The sequence below is a fragment of the Brachyhypopomus gauderio genome, chromosome 18 (assembly GCF_052324685.1).
Source record: "Brachyhypopomus gauderio isolate BG-103 chromosome 18, BGAUD_0.2, whole genome shotgun sequence".
NCBI lineage: Eukaryota > Metazoa > Chordata > Actinopteri > Gymnotiformes > Hypopomidae > Brachyhypopomus > Brachyhypopomus gauderio.
In genome coordinates this window covers 19,172,675-19,193,293 of record NC_135228.1, presented here as the reverse complement: position 1 = coordinate 19,193,293, position 20,619 = coordinate 19,172,675, and the positions used below count along the sequence as shown (strand labels likewise).

The 20,619-nt window shown below is 41.4% G+C and overlaps 4 protein-coding genes across 8 annotated transcripts; 2 read left to right on the top strand and 2 right to left on the bottom strand.

Moving 5' to 3' along the window:
• Positions 1-3,225: 3,225 nt before the first annotated feature.
• Positions 3,226-9,552, bottom strand: gpat3 (glycerol-3-phosphate acyltransferase 3). Of its 2 annotated transcripts, XM_076979427.1 has the most exons (14): positions 9,190-9,552; positions 9,021-9,081; positions 8,473-8,660; positions 8,158-8,221; positions 6,948-7,242; positions 6,764-6,838; positions 6,424-6,513; positions 6,208-6,301; positions 5,856-5,971; positions 5,634-5,689; positions 4,610-4,695; positions 4,385-4,513; positions 4,189-4,268; positions 3,226-3,955 (listed from the first exon to the last, which is right to left on the bottom strand). In XM_076979427.1, the coding sequence occupies exons 3-14, from the start codon at positions 8,614-8,616 to the stop codon at positions 3,868-3,870; spliced, it is 1,317 nt and encodes a 438-aa protein (XP_076835542.1). In that variant the 5' UTR covers positions 8,617-8,660; positions 9,021-9,081; positions 9,190-9,552; the 3' UTR covers positions 3,226-3,867. The 2 variants fall into 2 exon arrangements, with proteins under 2 accessions (XP_076835542.1, XP_076835541.1); XM_076979426.1 differs by lacking the exon at positions 9,190-9,552 and having other exon boundaries at positions 9,021-9,174.
• A 79-nt stretch (positions 9,553-9,631) lies between these two features.
• On the top strand, positions 9,632-11,880 carry abraxas1 (abraxas 1, BRCA1 A complex subunit). The gene is made up of 9 exons (XM_076979428.1): positions 9,632-9,855; positions 9,941-10,031; positions 10,143-10,179; positions 10,271-10,337; positions 10,444-10,640; positions 10,713-10,832; positions 10,918-11,002; positions 11,091-11,205; positions 11,308-11,880. Exons 1-9 carry the CDS (start codon positions 9,769-9,771, stop codon positions 11,682-11,684), a joined length of 1,176 nt encoding a protein of 391 aa, XP_076835543.1. The 5' UTR covers positions 9,632-9,768; the 3' UTR covers positions 11,685-11,880.
• A 224-nt stretch (positions 11,881-12,104) lies between these two features.
• On the bottom strand, positions 12,105-13,294 carry mrps18c (mitochondrial ribosomal protein S18C). Its single transcript, XM_076979429.1, has 6 exons — positions 13,136-13,294; positions 12,835-12,890; positions 12,653-12,736; positions 12,508-12,565; positions 12,363-12,422; positions 12,105-12,259 (listed from the first exon to the last, which is right to left on the bottom strand). The coding sequence occupies exons 1-6, from the start codon at positions 13,203-13,205 to the stop codon at positions 12,183-12,185; spliced, it is 405 nt and encodes a 134-aa protein (XP_076835544.1). The 5' UTR covers positions 13,206-13,294; the 3' UTR covers positions 12,105-12,182.
• Positions 13,295-13,522: 228 nt separating this feature from the next.
• Positions 13,523-20,552, top strand: helq (helicase, POLQ like). Of its 4 annotated transcripts, XM_076979422.1 has the most exons (19): positions 13,523-13,712; positions 13,790-14,008; positions 14,145-14,745; positions 14,911-15,089; positions 15,177-15,377; positions 16,061-16,133; positions 16,225-16,322; positions 16,571-16,669; positions 16,755-16,900; positions 17,008-17,247; positions 17,453-17,594; positions 17,828-17,932; positions 18,046-18,250; positions 18,420-18,577; positions 18,752-18,850; positions 19,000-19,173; positions 19,460-19,573; positions 20,087-20,221; positions 20,368-20,552. In XM_076979422.1, exons 2-19 carry the CDS (start codon positions 13,811-13,813, stop codon positions 20,449-20,451), a joined length of 3,051 nt encoding a protein of 1,016 aa, XP_076835537.1. In that variant the 5' UTR covers positions 13,523-13,712; positions 13,790-13,810; the 3' UTR covers positions 20,452-20,552. The 4 variants fall into 4 exon arrangements, with proteins under 4 accessions (XP_076835537.1, XP_076835538.1, XP_076835536.1 ...); XM_076979423.1 differs by having other exon boundaries at positions 13,523-14,008; positions 18,106-18,250; XM_076979421.1 differs by having other exon boundaries at positions 13,523-14,008.
• Positions 20,553-20,619: the final 67 nt, after the last annotated feature.

Here is a 20,619-nt window from a genome sequence, read left to right as displayed (position 1 = left end):
CGTCACAGAAAACTACAGGCAACCATTTATGATCATGTTCCTATTGAGTTATTTTAGACCGGTCTGGTTTTTCTAGCCTTTAATATTATTTAAAATCCATTCTATTCCATTCAAAATGGATTCAAAAGCAAAACTTTCAAATTTAGAGGTACTGAAACTTTTTTAGTGTGCTGTGGGTTTTAGGATATCTGAGCAATGATAAATAGTTAAAAATGGTTTGTTTCATGAGATATCTATAAGGGTTTGTTTTATTAATAACTAGACCAATTTCAAATCTACAGATTTATATACCAAAAAAGAGAGATGACATTGCAACAGTGAGACAAAAATGTGCAATAAGGGCTCCGTTGTAAAAAAAAAAAAAAGAAGCTAGTGATAATTAAATAAGAACATAATTATTTCTCAAACTGAATAGCATGGAATCTTACCGCAAATCAATCAGCTCTCTACCCAGAGAAGTTCGGACTCCATCGTAGCTCAATCAAAAAGGAAAAAAAAATCAATGCGGCCTAATTATAGCCTGTTTCATTAAGCTATGTTAATCAGGCAGAGCCACAAACGAGCCGCTGTTATACCTCTCCCTCCTGGATGCTTATAGTTCAGTATAATGAGCACAAGATTTGGAACAAACACCCTGTATTCCAGAGCCAATGTGTTGGAATTCCCACAAATGGGACTCGGCAAACACTGTTGGGAAATATTATTCTGTTTTACAGAGAAATAATGAGGTGTGCATTGCACAAATGCTTCTGCATGTAGTTTCATTTTGTGTGTGTGTGTGTGTGTGTGTGTGTGTGTGTGTGTGTGTGTGTGTGTGTGTGTGTGTGTGTGTGTGTGTGTGTGTGTGTGTGTGTGTGTGTGTGTAAAGTGCTTTAAGTTTAATTCCTGGCTGTGAACTGCCCTTAATGTAACATAACTAAAGTACAACTGATTTAATTTATTGTTTTTTGTTGTTGTTCATTTATTTTCATTCATAGTGGTGAATTATTAGTGTTTAAACTTTACCGGCCAGTCAAGAGGATTCACTGTGGCAAAACGTCTTTGTGTTTAGGGAATTTCAGACACTTGCAGTGTGTAGCTGGGTCAGCCACTCCAGGGCCGTAGTGTGTTGCGCCGTGTCTGTGGGCTGCTGCTATGCTCTGGTATGAGAGGCTGTCTGCGGAGCCCCGTGGAGGCTGAGCACACGCATCTGATTGGATTATTTATCCTCTCGGCAGTCATGTGCTCAGCCCTTTCATTTGAACCATGTAGACTCTTTGTAATTCATTTTTTCCAGTCAGGCCTGACTGTATCCAGTGTCAGGGAAAGTGCACACTATAGGGAGACGTGTTTTGCTACAGAAAATTGGACTTCTCAGACACTGGCTATCAGTTTTGATACGTTAACTAGTTTTAAACCGACTGGATACAATAATAGTACACTGGAAATATGTTTAAATAAGTTTGTGTGTTTAAACAAGAGTGTGTGCATATAAACAGATAGATAGATAGATAGATAGATAGATAGATAGATAGATAGATAGATAGATAGATAGATAGATAGATAGATAGATAGATAGATAGATAGATAGATAGATAGATAGATAGATAGATAGATAGATAGGTGTGTGTGTGTGTGAGAGAGAGAGAGAGAGAGAGAGAGAGAGAGAGAGTGTGTATGGGGGATGTGTAGGCCTACTTATTAACCTATTAAGTATGCATAGCATATAAAACTTAAAATAGCATGCATTGGCTTAATCAGAAATATCCCACGTTGAACGTAATGCCAACAGCAGCTGTGCTAGGATGGTAATGATTCACACTTAACAAGTTGATGATTCATTGAGTTGTAAAAATGAACAGATTCTTATTCAAAATCAAGCCGGGCATGAGTAACGGTCTTCCTTAGCGAACACTTAACATTTACAGCTCGACTCTACGAGATGCATTTAATGGGGTGGTGTGGTGGAGCACAATCAGGTATTAAGGGCCGTCAAGGTGTGGGAGCTGCTGGCGTGTGGGGGGGCGGCTGTGCTGAGATCTTTCTCAATGCTCCTCTATTGATTTTTCCCTGAGAGACGCATCGTACCTCACAATCTCCTACATTAGTGAAGAAGGTCCACTAGAGTCGCAGGAAGGATTGTGGAACAATGTATTTAAAAAACATTTTCCTCTAACTAATGGTGGGTCCAGGGCAGAGCCAGGGTCATTTACCCTTCTGATTGGGTAAGCCACTCTGTGTCCAGGCAAACTGTGATTTAAAACGATGTTTGGCTTGAACTACATTCTCTGGGAAAATGATCTAATTTAGTGATTTATTCATATTTACTGAGTGTACTGGCATTGCATTTGTATAGATCACATCTGGACAAAAAAACAGAAATCAAGGAAATCTAATCAAAACACGAGGACCTGGTGGGTAATCATAGAGAGTCTACATGGGGGGAGCCCTGCAGGGGTCACTCCTGTGCTTTTTATGATGTCTCTTTGAAATCTATCTGAATCGCATTAAATTGGATATAAAGATGTGCAGACACATACATCACAGTAAATGGTGAGCCGGAGCAGTGCTCGCGCAGAATCCCACCTCAACAATCGGGTTATGAAATCAGCTTCAGATCCGATTAATAATTCACAATCCTGTTAGGAGAGAACAAACATTTCTGTTCAAGCAATTTAAGTTGCAGGATTGTTATTAAAGCCCAGTGCTGCCCCAGGGGTTGAGGATGGTCTGGATGTAAGCCGGCAAGTGAGAGAAAAAAAGAGGAAAAGAGAGGAAGAGAGAGGGGACTCATGAAACCTAAGCCTGCTCCATCTCTCTGTGCCAGAGAATAAGTCTGTGCTATTTCACACTCTCTGCTTTCTTTATTAAAGTGCCGTCACAGTAAACATGTATTGCCCACACTCCGTTTCTTCTGGCTGTTCGGACTTACCCAAGCAGCTTGTTTCACTCTCTGGCAAGGAAACTTTGAGAATTTTGGCACTGAGTTTTTGTTCTGAAACGTTTGTTTCTAATGAGCTTATAATGGCAGGCGTTGCAATTGAGCTGTGAGTAAAATGAGCTAATAATATTGCAATCAAGAAGTCAATTATGCTCTTAATATCATTAGCAGCACACTCATGACAGACACGTCTTTCAAAAGTTTGAAAATTATTCACTATTTCTTATTTCTTAAGCTACTATGAAAATATGAATTTGATTTCAAAATATGCAGTGTTCCTTAATGACTGAGGCAAACAAGGTCAGTCGCATTTAAAGTGTCAGCATGTTTTATTGCAAATACATACTGCTTAGTGTACTTTAAGCATACTATTAAGTTTACATCATATCACACAGGTTTAAAGAAATTCTTCAACACTTTGAAATGATAACACTGATTAGCAGCTGTGACTTTTGAAAGCACACACGCTGCACACAAGTCTGTTGGAGACTTCTCAGTCGTTTCACGTCTTGGTGCGTTTTTCCTTTCTTGATCTAGAGTGACCCCTAGTGGTCTAATAACGTAAAAGGGCCAACCAGAGTGGCATTTTAACAGAGGGAACAATGTAACAGCTAAGAAGATAAAAGTAAATGTGACTGAACATCACACAAGCAAAGTACAAAGACCAAAAATGAAAACATAATTTTCATTAAGACTGTCACGTTATGACAATTCACTGACACGCTCATATGAACACTCCAGCAAAGCTGACAAAAGCGTTTCCCACTTTCTCAAGCATTTTATCACAAGTCATATGAGCTCCAGGGACCATTTAAAAATACAAAGTAGGCCTGACACTATACTAAAAAGCAGACCCCAAGAACCATTTGGTTTCACCTCAGACTGTAGGCTTCCGGATGTTTCTACAACACCTTGTCTAGATGTGCAGGAACAGCAGGGTAGTCTCTTCAGTGTCCTACAATCATATTGCTGTACATCTTCTGTTGCGCTTCCTTATAAGACTCTTTTACTTTCCCTCTCTTTAAGCTTCCATCCCTATAACACAACCCACTCAGTCATTAGCCTATACTTACCTTTAAAAAAAATCAATATTACAAGAACAGTCTAGAAATTGCCCATTAAAGTCTTTTTAGTCAAGCAATAAGTATTAATTATGTTTAGACAAATGGTCTGATGTGTTTTATTAAGTTATGGAAGACACAAGTTCACCTTTTTTACGAGAAGTGACAAACAGACTAAAGGAGGTATAAATATGGATGGATTCTCACCAGCACAAATCAACCAGTCCCCCCTGTCGTGCTATGGCCGATTTCACCCTGTTGGCAAAATCAACAGCGTCCTCGCCATCCTAAGAAAAGAGTATAAAGGTCAAACAAGAGAGTGTAAAAATATAAATGTATACACTCTAAAAATAAATGAGTATAAATGTGAAAACATTTTACGTGACCACTGCTTCCGCCTTACCTGTCGGCTCATAGGGGGCAGGTACCAAACGTTGCACACGATGGCCCAACTGCTCATCATTCGTAAGAGGTAGGCCACCATGTTGTACTTCGCACTGTTCCAGAAAGCATCTCCGAACTGGGGGTCATACTGGGAGAGGAAGGCGGGGCTCAGTAAAGCCGTATGAGATCTAGCCAGGATTGCCCAGAATACCCTGCTGGAGTTAGTATGTTTCTATTAAAATACCTTTATTGCTACTGGGTGTATGGTGCCTCCAATCTCAAAGCTTCCCTTTTTGAACATCATGACAGATGTGTTATTAATGCAGGTTCCTGCAGAAGAAGAGAAGGAACGTATTTGGCTTCAAACCAAAGGAGTGACATTTGCCTAATTAAAACTGTGCCTCTCAACTTTGCAGTGTAAGCATTCTGTTTTTTTTTCATGTATATACTTATTTCTTTATTTTAAAATTCTCTTGTCCTGTAATATAGAGAATAGTGCACTATGCAGTAATGGTTCGGTATGACAACTTTCCGGTCCAACCTAAAGTCAAATTAAGTTGAATTCCTGGGAAAATGCTCCAAGCGTTTCTTTCTGTGCCAGATTGCTTATGCAGCAGTTCAGTGCTGGATATCCCAGTGCTTGGCCATAAGGAAAAGACTGGGCAGGTGTGGTATATGGTCAGTGGCAGACTTAGCAATTTGGGGGCTCAAGGCGAATTTAGCTAGGGGGCCCATCAACATTAATATGCGAGAAATAATTTAGCTAATCAGGGGGCCCCTACAGTGGGCTGCAGTTGGAGGGGCCCAAGACAGTTGCCTAGCCATGCCTCTATGCAAAGACCACCTCTGTATATGGTATATGTATACTGGATGACCTAAATGTACTCATTGCTATTGTGATGTGCCCAGGGCCGGAGTGGGACACTTTTTCAGCCCGGGAGTTTCATGTCCAAATCCGGCCCAAAATTATTTTTCCCTCCCAATCGGCCCAAACTAGAGACTGACATGAGCCCGCCCATCGGGAATCCTCCCGAATCTCCCGATTAGCCACTCCGGCTCTGGATGTGCCCATATAACACTTTTTTGTACTTGCAATGGCAAATCTTATCATTTCACATAATCTTATCATTTCACGTATAATCTTATCATCTTGGCAAATCTTATCATTTCACGTATAATCATATTGCTAAGTGCATTCACATAGCCAATCAACAGAAGTTGTTATTCCAGTAGTGCAAAACACATTGGCACAAAAAAAGGCATTTTACCCTCTGGGAAAATAAGAATGGGCTGCTTGGTTTTGTCAGCAACGTGATCTCTTAGCCTGTGAAATAGAAATGAAAGCTAGTGGTAAAATGGAAGGCGTCCCACACAACTGGCTATAGTCATGTAACATCTGAATGGTTTATCTATGTCACAGACAGAATCTGCACTACAGCCACCGTTGGGCTGCTTTCTTCACTGAGCTTTATTCTTATGTGTTATGTCACCTTTTGGCCACTGAGTGGCGATCTTTCATCTCTGATCTCTCAAACCACACATGGGGGCAGGATCTCACCATGGACCGCTGAATGAGCCCCATCAAGCCACCATGAACCTGCCCGACCTATGGAGAGAGAGAGGAGGCCACTGATACACAAGCTGCCCAAAGGTTTCATTCACTGTGTTCAACCACTTTCCTCACAACACGCTTGATACATACTGTATACCATAAATGGTACCTACCCACAGATTTAACATGTGCATTTTAAGCTATTTCAGCAGTGCATCAGACAGCATACAGTATTGTGTTGAATGCAGTAGTAGTTATACCAAACAATCACTAAAAACGTGAACACATACCATAGCATAACATCCATCATTAGCCAAAATCACAATATCGATTGGAGATGTATGGTTTGCAACACAAATTCCTCCTTTCTTCGGACGATTTTCTCTGCAATCATAAAAAACCGTTACAAAAGGTAAAGAAATACTAGACAGAATATAGAAGAAGGAGAGGAAGGAGGAAGAAGAGGAGGAAGAGGAGAGACAGACAGAGATGAAGCAGCTACCCACTTGTTGTGGTAGTGAATTTTGGCTGACAGGCCTCTAGCACAGATCCTGTAGCACGTAATGTGGACCAGATCGCTAATCCAGTCCTTCACACTGACGATGACAGAAAGGTTAACATTAATACATAGTCCAGCTCCTAAAGGTTAACATTAATACATAGTCCAGCTCCTAATGTTCCACTTTATATAACCGCAGGCATTCATTCACTGACGGAAAGTAAACCATTGAAAACGCTCACGTTAAAGTTTAATCTCTTATTGCACATTGGTTTGTAACTTTGCTCTTGCAACACACATCTTTATGCATAATCCTCGAGAGCGTATTTATCAAAGCAGAATATTACTTGCTGTCGGGCAGCAGGCCCACCAGTGTGGTGCCGATCATTAGCCAGCTCAGTCCAATAGCAGCAAGACTGATCCTGTCATAGGCAGACACACGTATACACAAAATCAACTTAAGGAATTAGGTGAAGTAGACAGGTATGTGGTTTAATAAAGGGACCAAGTCAGCGGTCATATGAGACTGACCTGAGGGGTAAGAGGACACAGTAGCGAATAAACACGCCCAGGCCCCATATGATGGTGACCCGCACGCTGATGTAATGGAAGTTGTTGTTTGTCCGAGTCAGCAGGTTCCAGGAGACCAGCTCCTCAGACGTGAAGCGTTGAGTGACCTGGTCCTCAACAATGCTCTCTATGCCCTTCTTGGAGAAATAAAAGGCGTCGCACAGCGTGAAGTTTCCCCCGACGAGAGAACGTGGATGACTGCGCCGTAGCTCCCCGATCTCCTCTTCCATAGAGCCGTCGTCTCTCTGAATAAGCTCTGAAATGGGGGGGCCGTTTTTTTGAAAGTCAACACCGCAGAAACACTTATTTTCTCATGACGGGACAAGTTAGTCTCTGCATTTCTGTTGCAATACATATGTAATATGGTATACAGTATTTATTAGAGTATATATGGTATATATGCAATAACGTTTTAGTAGAAAATTATATTAGTAAGCTAATGAATTACAGGCTCAGTAGTCTGTTGTATGCAGTCCTTCTGTGATGTTCCATGCACTAAAACTACTCTTACAGTCTGAATGTCAGAAAATCAGTGGCTAACAAGATCATTTAAACTCAAGTTTAAAAAAAATAAACTAATAATGAAATAATGTTTTGGTCAGGGCTACTATGGTTCGTGAATAAAACTTGCCAAGAGTTGACTGGTGTAAAATAACGCTTGTCTATAACATGCTAATGACTGTTAATATAACATGCTAATGATCTATAGTGTCCTTCAGTAGATTCCAAATAAATAATGTCTCTAGAGTTGATCAATGCCATGTCCTAAGCTGGTTAAAGTTCACTAAATCTAAATGTCAGCTGTCCAACCACAATGATGAAACCAGTGACTTACAACAACTCAGTTCAATTAACTGTATATTACTTATACTGAGAAATGTTCTAGTTAATGTAGAAAATAAAATAAAAATGAAGACATGAAAAATAAAGAATAAAAGAATAATTTTAGAATGTAACTGAATTGTTTAATATAATATTGAACACTGGCTGTGTTTTTAAAATGTTTTACTTGACTTGACACAGACTTTTGGCGATATAAACTTCAGTTTGCAATGAAGACTGTTCACAGAAGTCTGTAAATATATATAACACTTTTGAGTTTATATATTTATAAAGCATCTGTCTGCTTCTGCTACTCTGTGCTGGCATTGTGCCAGGAGACAGTACTCACCACCGGGTATATGTGAGGGGACTGCAGGAATCTTCTGTGCCCTCTGGATCCTCAGAGTGGCCCACTGTTCATGAAACAAGTTTATTTTGGGGCGACCTTTTACACACATTCGAAGCACATGCAGCCCATTGCTTAGCTGGTATGGCCATTAAACTTAGACCAACTACAATACAGTGACTTGCAACTCGATATGCAATCACTTGAGAGACAGTGGAGCTGTGGTTCGGTGCTGCTAGATTTTTAGGAATCATTTTAATGATATTCATAGAAAAAGTCAGATAAGCGATGGCATCATTGCTTCAAATGGCATTTTACCTCCAGTACTCTGACCAGCACTTTAATGTAGGCGTCTGTGAAGCCCAGAGACACCCCGAACATGGCAGGGAGCACGATGAGCCCCAGCAGCACACAGAGCCACACCTCGAGCAGCACCAGCGCGAGCCCCCACTGCCCCTCCATTCCTCCGAACCCTCGTCAGCTCGCGCCCATCGGGACCGGGTCGGCTGGGCGTGAAAGGAACGGGGGGGGAACGGCACGTGTGTTAATGCGCTCTGTCATCTTGGAAACAGTTTATTTCGTTTCACCAAAATCCATTTCAACCTCTTGCAAGGTGTTAAGGTTTGGCATGTCCTGCCGCCTGACATTAAAACAACACAAATATGCAAAAGCAATATGCAACGACATAAGATTAAAACACGAGACGTTTATTATGAATAAGAGAAACTATAGAAGCTTGTATTTCTCTTTATATTGTATTTCCGTTAACAAAAAGCTCCTTATCAGATTGTTCCGACACCACCGTGTAGGAACACGTATGTTAACCTCCCCTGAACAATAACACGAAGTCTTGAGCAATCGCTTACCAGGATGATTTTCAGTCTTCATTCCAGTCGTTTGAGACTGATGTTACAAATAAAGTGTTTTCTAAAAGACATTTCAACTGACTCATAACAAAGTTCAAGTACACTATTTTAAAAAAATGGAAACGTGATATAATAGCGCCTCCCACTGTCGAAAACAATACAGCATTACCTTGAGAAGAAACAGAGTCGGGTAGTTGTCTAATGAAATTGCAAGCACGGTCAGTTAAGTGTAGCTGTTGTTAGTTTTAATCCTTGTGTGCCTTTAATCAAAGATCCTGCTAAAAACATTATCAAATGTAAAAACTTCTACTCCATAACCTTTTCCTGGAACCAGGCCATGGTCTGGGACAAACCTGTGGGTTCGTCTGCGTTCAAAGGCAAACTGCTTGCGCCAAATTGGCAATTGTGAGCTAATAATAATAGCAATATAACATTTAGGATTAGAGTATCAAAACTGTATTTAGCTAAACAATTACTGCATTTGACTTGGTCGTTGGACCAACCTTAAGCAAATTTATTTAACGTTAAGCAAACAGGTCAGGTTAAACCTAACAGGTCATTGCCATTCCGAACCACGAGGGGGCGACACACTGAAACATGTGCTCAACGACGCTCCAGATCGTAGAAAAAAAGATGATGCGCAGAAAAGTTTGTGAAGATTTAAGGAGCTGGGATTAATATGAACCCAGTTGTTGTTTTTATTGAGAACAATTAAATTATTTTAACCATATTAAAGTAAACGCAAGACATGGAGGAATACAGTACCACCGTGCAAATATCTGGCTTCGTTTTGAGTTCTTTAATGTTTCAGCATTTGAATAGTGACTGTGATGTTGTAAGTAGCTTGACTGTCTAGCCTAGCTAGCTGCTGTTCACACTGACATCTGTCAACATCTAACATCTGTGTGTGTGTGAAACAGGAGGGACTCTTCATTGGTGAGAGTGTAGGGGAGGAGAAGAGCAAAATAACAGATTCCCAGACGGATCACATACAGTTTGTACACACAATAAGTAAGTTGTACCACACTTGTGTCCTAAATAACTGACATTTTGCTGTACATAAATACATTACCATTCCAGATTCTTAACATAAAGTGAAATGCATGGTGCTTTACTTCTCAGATGTTCAAAAACACATTACCTGCAGAAGGATTCATAGGTAGGTGGAGCGTTTCCAGCACTTTTGATTCAGTTCTTGTTGCGTAATCGTTCACTGCTCAATAATTTCATGTTTGTTTTTCTCCTACAAGCTTCTACAATAATGCTTGTGAAGTAGACAAAGAAAAAATTCGGCAAATTCTGTCAGATTTCAGAGAGGTACTGTGATTTTGTTTTCACTTTGCAACATGCCACACTTGATGAAAATGTGTAAAGAATACATAAAGTCCGTCATCAATAACACATTTTCTTCTTTTGGCCAAAGGAGAATGTGATCGGATGGTACAGACAACGGAGAAACACCAGTCAGCAAATGACTTTAAAGGAGCAGTGGGTTCATCAGAATTTGAGAAAGCTTCTGCCATATCAGGAACTTATCTTCTTGTTGCTAACACCCTCAGAGGTTACACAGTCAGGCTCCACTCACCGCATGGAATACTCAGCCTTCATATGGCATGGCAGGTGGGCAGAGGCACTACTTCTTATTACACAAGCTTGATATTTGTGAATTCGCTGTAATTCCTGTACTTTTAGGCAGTACAGTAGCATCCCCATCTCAATAAGCAACTTGGGTATGTTGGACCAGCAGGACTACTGGAGGGCCTCGGCCATGTGCCCTTCTTTAAACCACTGTCAAGCTGTTAAAAAACACAGGTACTTGATATTTTCTTTTAAAATAATCTCCCAAGCCTCTTGTTCTGTATAGCATTACTTATGTTTTATTCTTCCATGTCCTTAGAGCCAAATTCTTCTCTTCGGATGAGGATCTCAGAGAGGTCGAGAAGGTCAATGACATGAACGAGGCCTTGTTGGATGAAATGAAGGCAAGTATTGGTCTCTTTTATAAATTACAAACCGTGAGCTCTGCAACTTTCCCAAGAACGAATGTTGTCCTTGAACGTCCTGCTCCAGACTGCATGTTACAAAGTAGAAAGCAGCGAACGCTCAGTAGAAGAGCTGCAGGCAGAGATCACTGGGCTCAGAAAGGCCATCAGAAAGCAAAAAGAAAAGGATCAGGAGACCGACGGTAAGAGGCTGTGATACTCGACAGATTTTGTTGCATAATTCATCAGTTAAGAGCATAAACTTTCAGTGAATCGTTGCATAATTGTGCTTTCTTTGATTTTAGCCAAGGAAAGCCCTACTCCAAAAAAACCCAAGGAGAATGTACTACTATGTGCAGCTTTAAAAGCTCTTTTCCCAAATACGCCATCGCTGCGGACGCAAACACTGAGTGTCCAGGGCTTTCCGGCCCTAGAGATGTGCTGCAGCATTGACCATGGAATTGACATCCCCACCAGGCTGCCAGTGGTCCTGGAGCGAGGGCAGAGGAAGAGGAACGTGAGCCGAGGTCCTAGACTAAAGGGGAAATATCCCACCGGTATCACTCATAGGCATAAAAGGAAGACCACAACTATGGATACAAGTGACTCACCGTCAAAAAGTGGGTCTGAGGAAGACGTGGAGATGAACAGCCAAGTTGACCGTAATTCTCCGGTTTTTTAGGAACGCTAGTTATGACCTGGTTCGTGCTACGTTTAGACGACATCCCATTTAATTCTGTTCTGAGATCATATGGTAAAATTGTCCTGTCAGTACAATGTGTATTCAGCTGTTGTTAACATTGAACATGCCAGCCAGATGTAGAACATGAATCTCTTTACCTGTCTACCTAAACATTGATTATTAAAGCCTTAAAATAAGGAAATCTTTTGCTATACTTTTATTTTTATATGGTATATTTGGTTTGACTATAACCCAATGGTGGAGTACTAAATTACATATAATGTAAGTGCCAGCCCCCCAGCCTTTTTTTAATGTTATAACAATGTAACAGGCTGTAGCCAGCAAAATTGCTTCATTTGAAAAGTAACTTGAGTAATTCTCACTCAACAAATTTCTGTGCCAATGAAAGACAGAGGTTAATACATTTGGTTCGATTTTTATTCAGCTGTTGAACACAAACATACAGAGACTGACGACTTGTCAGATTTGAGCCTGAATTTAGTCCAATTGTCTGATGTTGCAAACGTTGGGATCTTTCATGAACTGTGGATCTTTCAGTGTCACCGACATGTAGCCTGTTGGAAGGACAGTTTTCATTAGACATACTACTTTAGGTGACAAAATCAATTTACCACAAACAAAAAAAATTAAAGAAGGTATAAGGAAAATCATAATCACCCATTGATCGAGCCCTCTTGATTGCTTTTGTAACCTCCCTTTGTTTGTGACCACACAAGCCTTTATAAGAGTTGCATTAAATTAGTTATTTCACTTAAAGGCAAAAACCATAACATCTGGAGATAGTTTAACAATCCACCCTCACCTGTTATATGCCTGCCATAGATTCTGCCTGTGTATGGAGAGATGAACTGTGATAACAACTGCAAAGACATTCAAATGTTACGGCTCAGCTGATATCTGAAGTACTGAACAAAACAACGAAGGTGCTGAATTGTGCATCAAGTTACCTGAATATTTCTGAAATCCACTGACACAGAGCAAAGGGTGCATCTTTTCTCAGGTTGTTTGAATGGATTCTCCATCTTAATGGGCTGACAGAAAACACTTGAGTTATCACTAATTTGGTGTCTGTATTTATGGCTGATGGAAGCAAAGTCTTTACATTAGGCAGAAACATCTACTGACTTACCATATCATCTACTTTGGCTTCTTCTTGTGTGGTGGCGAAACCTCTAAGACACGGCGCTGTGTGACAGAAATAACACAATCAGGATTAAGCAACTGCAAACCAGCGGTACTGTGAAACTATGCCTCTAAAATAGCAGGTTTAGGTCACAACACTGTTAGGGAGTTAACTGGGTATCTGGTCCTACAGTGTCTCCAAGTCAAAGACATGGAAGACCATGAAAGGCAGCCAGACTGCGAACGAGATCAAGCTAAACAACGACAAAACAGCTGGTTCTAAAGTAATGAACATTTCACTCACACACCTGAGATATTTGAGGAGAGCCCATGCCTGGACAGGCAGTAGAGCATGCGGTAGTGTCTAAACACGATCATTGTTCTGAAGTGAAGCTTCACCGTGACATTCCCTGTACCTCCGTAAACACGTTAGGGTTCATGAGCTACGTGTTTACTTACCGCCCCCTGGCGGACTGGTGCGGCTTACACGTATTTTGCGTAAACTTTCACATATTTTGTGTAACACATGTGTACAATGTTCCAGAAAAAAAACACAATATCTTAAATTAATGTGTGTTCTTTTTTCATTTAAAGTACTTTAGACCATAAAAAGGTCGGAAAAAGTTTGTGTCGCGATTTCCGGTCACGTGATACAAATGCCGGCTCCTAATTGGACAGCTGTCTATTTTTTAAAAAGCGTCTGACTACCAACAATAAACTAGCTTGACAATTTAGCACAAGCTGCTAGCCACCTAGCTCGGCTACATGTGTATTTAGTTAGCGCTGTTTGCACTTTCTGCATTTCTCATTTAACACTCGAGTGTGTTTTTGTAATGTCAGTAAAGCCTGTGTTGTAGCTGGTATCACTATGGGTCAGACACGTAGGTGCGATGCGCCCTTTAATCTCCAACCTCACTTTTATACATGAGTAATCCCTGCAGTATCTAACTCCACATATCTAGTGTTTATGAACACCAGCAGGTATGAACACCGACGTGGACAACGCATCCGAAATAGTTGTGAGACGAAACTCCTGGTCGTCCAAAAGGAGAAGAAGGGACGGCATGAAGACTGAGTTCACTCCAGCCAAGAAACGGTCCAGTGACCTGCTTGGTAAATGTCACCTGAAAGCTGAGCAAAATTACATAGAGCAAATGAAGAAAGAGGCAGTCAAAGAGCAGGTAACTTGTAACCTCAGTCATATAACCTCAGTCATATATTTCGTAAAATTCCTTGGGCAACAGTTGTCTTGATTTATTAAAAGCTGTGTGGTTCAGCATTGGGGGGAACAGTGACATTCATACAATTGTTTTCTAGTACTACAGTGACAATGAAGATCTTTTCGACGGATATGACAGCATCATGGATGACTCCTCCTTCCTCGCAAAACTTGAAGATGCGGAACAGAAAATGGAGGATCATGACAACGTATGTTTGGACCCGCAAAGGGATAAAAACATTAAACACTCATGTGAGGGTGTTCTCACTGACTCTGTTTTCTCAGATGAATTCCCAAGCTCCCAGGATTTACCAAGCTCCCAGTTTTTATTTCAACAAGATGCGTCAAACATCAAACGTCCCACTCTCTGCACGCAAAGCACTTCCACCCCAGATGTGAAACGCTCAAAGCAACCGGTCGCGTCCACAAATGCATGCACAGACGGCAAAAAGTCAGCTCCAAATGCTAGAAGAAGCATGAAAGACCAGTTGAAGAGGGCAATGCTGGAAAATGCAGCCTCATCTAACAGGATATCCATGAGCGTTCTACAGAAGGAAGCTGTGATGAATGAAGAGATTAATGTTGCCATGCAGGCCATTGAATCTGTTTCCATGGAAGGAGACCTTGGTCCTTTTTTTGGTCTTCCATCCAAAGTCAAGGATTTGATCTTAAGACTGAAGGGAATCGAGGAGTTGTATGGTGATTAATTCAGTCTCTTCATGTTATAGAACCTGTATGTCTTTGTTACAGTTCTTAGTGAACCTTTAGTCACTGCTTGGCTTTTTTTTTTTTACTCCCCACCCACCTGACTCAATAAATGAATAATGTAATCAATAAGATTGGCACCATTTCCCTCTGTTTCAGAATGGCAAAAGGCATGTCTGAGTTTGGACTCGGTACAACAACGAAGGAACCTTATCTACTCTTTACCGACTAGTGGTGGGAAGACACTGGTTGCAGAGATCCTTATTCTCAAGGAGATTCTTTGTCAAAAGAAGGATGCTGTGCTTATCTTGCCGTATGTATCCTTGGTGCAAGAAAAGGTAAACAAAACAGCAGGAACAATTCAAATGCAGTTAACTCGCTGCTATCAGCATACTGAATACTGATTAAATGTGTTTTTTCTTTAGGTTCGAGGGTTGTCCAGCTTCGGTATCGAGTTGGACTTTATGGTGGAGGAGTATGCTGGGAGTAAAGGAAGGTTCCCTCCAGTGAAAAGAAGAACCAAGAATTGTGTTTACATTGCCACAATTGAGAAGGGCCACAGCCTCGTTAACTCACTGATCGAGACACAGCGCCTGGACAGTATCGGGCTGGTCGTGGTTGATGAGGTTGTGATGCTTATTGATAATGTGCTGTTTTGTTTCTGCAAAAAGGATTTTTTTTTTTTTTTAAGTAAAAAGCCAAAACTCTTCCCTTTCAGTCAGTACACTTGGTACAACACGTACTATGAGTTGCTGCGTAACGCTGCCCCCACATCTCCAAAGTTCTTCATGTTGCTATGCACACCTAATGTCTATTAGTCTAGAACAAGTTGCCTTTTAGTTGCTTTATAGTAAAACCTTTTAAAAACAACTCAAGGTTCCAGCAGGCAACAATGGCAGCAGACATCCATTGCTTAGTCTGTTTCCTGCACGACACAAAAAAATGTTAGTGTTCTGAGAGCACTTTTGCCTTGGAAATCTTTTAGGTGGCTTTTGCAGCTATGCTAAAGGGTAATAAGTGTGGGGGCACAGCGACTCACCCTCACCATCAAGCATAATCTGTACTGCAGTGTGAATAATTCAACCAGACATGCAAGAATGTGACATTCCATGGTACGAAGTTCCTCTTATTAGGGAACAGTGGTTTATTGCCAGACCTTGCATTTTCCCTCTCTGTAACACATTTTCGTTGCAATTTTATGATGAGTTCTTATAGTAGTGATTGTGTAATGTCTGCAGTTTATTACGTGCTATGAACAACCTATTTATAAAGTGACATATGACTGATCTCTTTATTAACTTCCTCTCAGCTCCACATGCTTGGAGATGGCAGCAGAGGGGCAATTCTTGAAATGACTTTGGCAAAAGTACAATATGTCTGTAGTAAGTTGGCCTTCCAAATCCTCTAATATTCTCATTTAGTATTACTTTAAGTTATTTTAGCATTCATCAAATGTTTGTTTGTTCTTAACAGAGAGGACACAGATAATTGGAATGAGTGCCACCTTGGGCAATGTTGGAGATCTCCAGAAGTTCCTAAAAGCTGAAAACTATACCAATGACTTCAGACCTGTAAATACCACTGTTTTAACTAATTAACTATACCAATGGCTTCAGACCTGTAAATACCACTGTTTTAACTAATTAACTATACCAATGGCTTCAGACCTGTAAATACCACTGTTTTAACTAATTAACTATACCAGTGACTTCAGACCTGTAAATACCACCTTTAAGTAATTAACAATTTGTGGCGAGAACACAAATTCCAACCAGAAGCATCATCGTAGTCATAGATGCCCTCAATTTTGCTTCGTCAGGTCCAGCTGAGAGAATATGTCAAACTCAGGGATGGGATATATGAAATTTACCCGAAGGAGGAAGACTGCCTCAAGTTCTCTCGACTTTTGACTTTTAAGGTAAAGGAGGTCGGTCTGGAGTGAACAAGCAGGTTTGATGTACATGATCTGATGTTTTTTTTTTGTTTGTTTGTTTGTTTTTTAGTACTCCAGTGCAATGCAGAAGATGGATCCAGATCACATTATTGCTCTGGTTACTGAAGTAATACCAAAGAAGTCCTGTTTGATCTTCTGTGCCACCAAGAAGAACTGTGAAAACATAGTTGGTATGATTTGCAAGTATTTGAACAAGTAAGTAATAGAAAAAAGGGTACAATTAAACAATTTTGAAGTGCATTTATGTTGAGCCTTTTAATAGCATCGCAAACATTAACGCACTGTTCTGTGAACATTGTCAGAGACTTCCTAAGGCACAGGCAGGAGGAGAAAGCTGCCCTACTGGCCGAGCTGAAGGACAGCGGAGGAGGCTGCCTGTGTCCCGTGCTGCAGAAGACCGTGCCCTACGGCCTGGCCTACCACCACAGTGGCCTGACCAGCGATGAGAGGAAGCTGGTGGAGGCGGCCTACTCCTCTGGGGTGCTGTGCCTCCTCGCCTGCACCTCCACCCTGGCCGCGGGCATCAACCTGCCTGCCTGCAGGTCAGACACGTTAAGGCGTCCCGCAGTCCTGACGGGGCTTATGTAGTTGGATGGAGAACAAGATTTTGGTGTGGAGGACATTTTTATAGTTTGGCTAACATCACGGCAGTTATGATGTAGTTGGTAGGACATCCATAGCAATGCTGAGGTTGTATTTAACAGTCACTGTGTTTCCTAATCCTAATCTGGTGTGTATGTGCCAAAGAGTGATACTCCGCTCCCCTTACGTGGGCGCAGACTTCTTAAAGAGGAGTCAGTACAAGCAGATGGTGGGAAGAGCAGGACGTGCTGGGATTGATTCAATGGGCGAGAGTATCCTCATCCTGCAGGACAAAGACAAGGACAAGGTGACTGTCAGCAGCCCTTCTGTAGCTGTACAAACACACCACAGGGCTCCATTCACAGACGTGTGTATGCACTTCCGCACATGGACTTCATATGGTTATTTCTGCTTGGTTTTGCTTCCGTTCATTTTTGCAGTAGCGCCATTCTTTAAAAGATGGAAAGTTAAAAATCCTGGAGACATCCTGCCATTATAACTCTGATATTGAGCAACTTTGTACACTGTGTTTGTTGTTAGGCTAAGAAGCTAGTGTCTGCACCAATGGAGAACTGTTACAGCAACCTTCTCCATGATGAGAATAGAGGACTTATGAATCTCATCCTCTCCCTCATTGGCCTTAATGTAAGTGTTCAGTACCACAGTACCACAAAACAGTACCACAAAAGTCTGTAGCAATTCAACCTTCTTGGGTCAGTTCACCCAAAGATGTAATTCATGCATGGTTTTGGTTTTAGATAACCCAGACTGTCGAGCAGGTCCTAGAATTCATGTCTGGGACGTTACTCGGTGTGCAGGAATGTCAGGTTTGTCAGCAGAAGAGTCTGAGGGAGCTCACACAGGAGTCAATAGAAATCCTGCTACAGAAGGGGCTCATTACATCAGATGTACCCAGTAAAGCTATGTTGCAAATCACCAAGCTTGGCCGAGCAACATTTAAAGGTGAGATTTCAGAGCGTGTGAAAATAATTTATTTTGTGATATTTAATGTTTTGTGATATTTAGTTAAAAACGAACTGTTCGTGTAGCATAAACAGTTGATTGTATAGTGCGTTTGAGTTGTGTCTTCATCCGCTTCACATACTCTTTTTGTTCCTCATCTTCTCCACAGGCTCTATAGATTTAAGCTATTGTGACGTCCTCTACGAAGATTTGGCAAAAGGTCTGGAGGGTTTACTGCTCAACAGTTTCCTGCACTTGGTCTACCTGGTCACCCCTTACGACATGGTTTCCCAATGCAAGCCAGACTGGATGATATATTTCAGAGAGGTGCGGCCAGCGCTCTTAGACTTCATTGAATTTCTTTGAATTCTTTACAATTTCCATTTTGATATTAAAAAAAAAGGCTATTGATGTGTTGCTTTTAGATATGGAACATATAAATCAATTGTAGATCCTTTCTGAAAATGTCTGTGTTTTTTTGTTTGTTTAAATCTATATCAGTTTACAAAGCTGTCTGCTGCCGAACAGAAAATGGCAGCGGCTCTTGGGGTGCCCGAGAGCTTCCTGGTTAGAAAAGCAGCTGGACAGAGTGTGAGGAAGGTGCGTTCATCTCCTGCCTGCTGTCCTACAAGTGCTTCTTCTTTGTAATGAAAGTTCCTGAAAAGAGCAGTGAAATTGGCTGGCTTAAAGGCTGAATGGTTATCATCATTGCGTGCTTCCTCCTGATTGGTCCCTCGTGTGTGTCTCAGTGTGTGAACACCGTGGTGGTGAGCAGGCTGTACCTGGCTCTGGTGCTTTATTCCCTGCTGAGGGAGACCAACCTGTGGAGCATCTCCGACAGGTTCCAGCTGACCAGGGGCTTTGTCCAGACTCAGCTCAGTTCTGCCTCAGCCTTCTGCTCCTGTGTGCTGCACTTCACCGAGGTCTGAGCACCCCCCCAAACAAATGTTTGTTTTTCTGGCAACTCTTCACTGCCTGTGCAGGCTCCCTAATAAACATAAGGGCTGTGAATGTGAGATTGTGAATGGGTAGTGGTTCAATGAGGCACTGTGAATGTGAGATTGTGAATGGGTAGTGGTTCAATGAGGCACTGTGAATGTGAGATTGTGAATGGGTCGTGGTTCAATGAGGCACTGTGAATGTGAGATTGTGAATGGGTCGTGGTTCAATGAGGCACGTACACATTTGACACTGCACTTGTTCTTGAAGGAGCTGGAGGAGTTCTGGGCCTTTAAAGCCCTCCTGTCAGAGCTGACACGCAGGCTGACCTACTGCGTGCAGGCTGAGCTCATCCCACTGATGGAGGTAGCTGGAGTCATGGAGGTGTGTGCTATTATTATCTTAATTATTATGAGATATTACTATATTATGATGTCCTACTTAAATACAATGCAAAATGTGCACAGTAAAGGGAAGTGTAGTGATTCCAATGAGTCTAAGGCCTTGTTCACACCTGGCACTGACGATCGTCCCGGGTCATGTTAATCAGTCATGTGATCAGATCATAGGTGACGAGACACGGATCATAAGTATGTAAGACATGAAGATATGAAAAGTGTTTTTCCAGTAAAAAGTTTGTAAGATCATTTCCTAGAAGTACAAGACTACTTACCCCGTGGTTTGCATAAGCAGAAGTGAAAATTCACTCAGCTTTTATACTCTTTGGCTTAAAGTCCATAGATTCAATATTGAATACTTTTGGTTTCACACGCCAGTAAAGAGAAAATGTTTAGAGCAGTAGTGTTGAAATTGTGTTGATGATATGAGAACACCATCACTAACACTATGCTACCCTGACTTGAATAAGGATACATCTGGTCTGCCTTCATTTTCCAGTTCCGTGCCAAGCAGCTCTACAATGCTGGATACAAGACTCTGGCTCATCTTGCCAACGCAGACCCAAATGTGCTGTTCAGCACCGTGGATAACCTCTATAAGAAACAAGCCCATCAGATTGTGGCCTCAGCAAAAGTGGGTGATGGAGATGGAGTAAAATCATAATTTCTTCTTTTGCTATTTAGCTGGTGGCCATTTGTTTGGGGGGGGGGGTCACTAAATAAAAAATAATGTTTTTGTTTTTCATGAGTGCATATAAAAGCAACCGGTGACTGTTTCAGATGCTGTTACACGAGAAAGCAGAGGCGCTACAGGAAGAGGTCGACGACCTACTGATGTTACCCACTGACCTCCCGTCTGTCTAAAATCTTCAATGTTATGTAATTTATTGTGTATAGTGTTTTACCTTACTGTAAATAATAACCAACGCTAGCCCATGTGGCTAAATTAAAGAACTTCTTCTATACTCGTTTTCTCTGGATTACGTTTGTGTACCTTTGTGACTTTTTTGTTGTCACGCCCGTCCAGGTTAG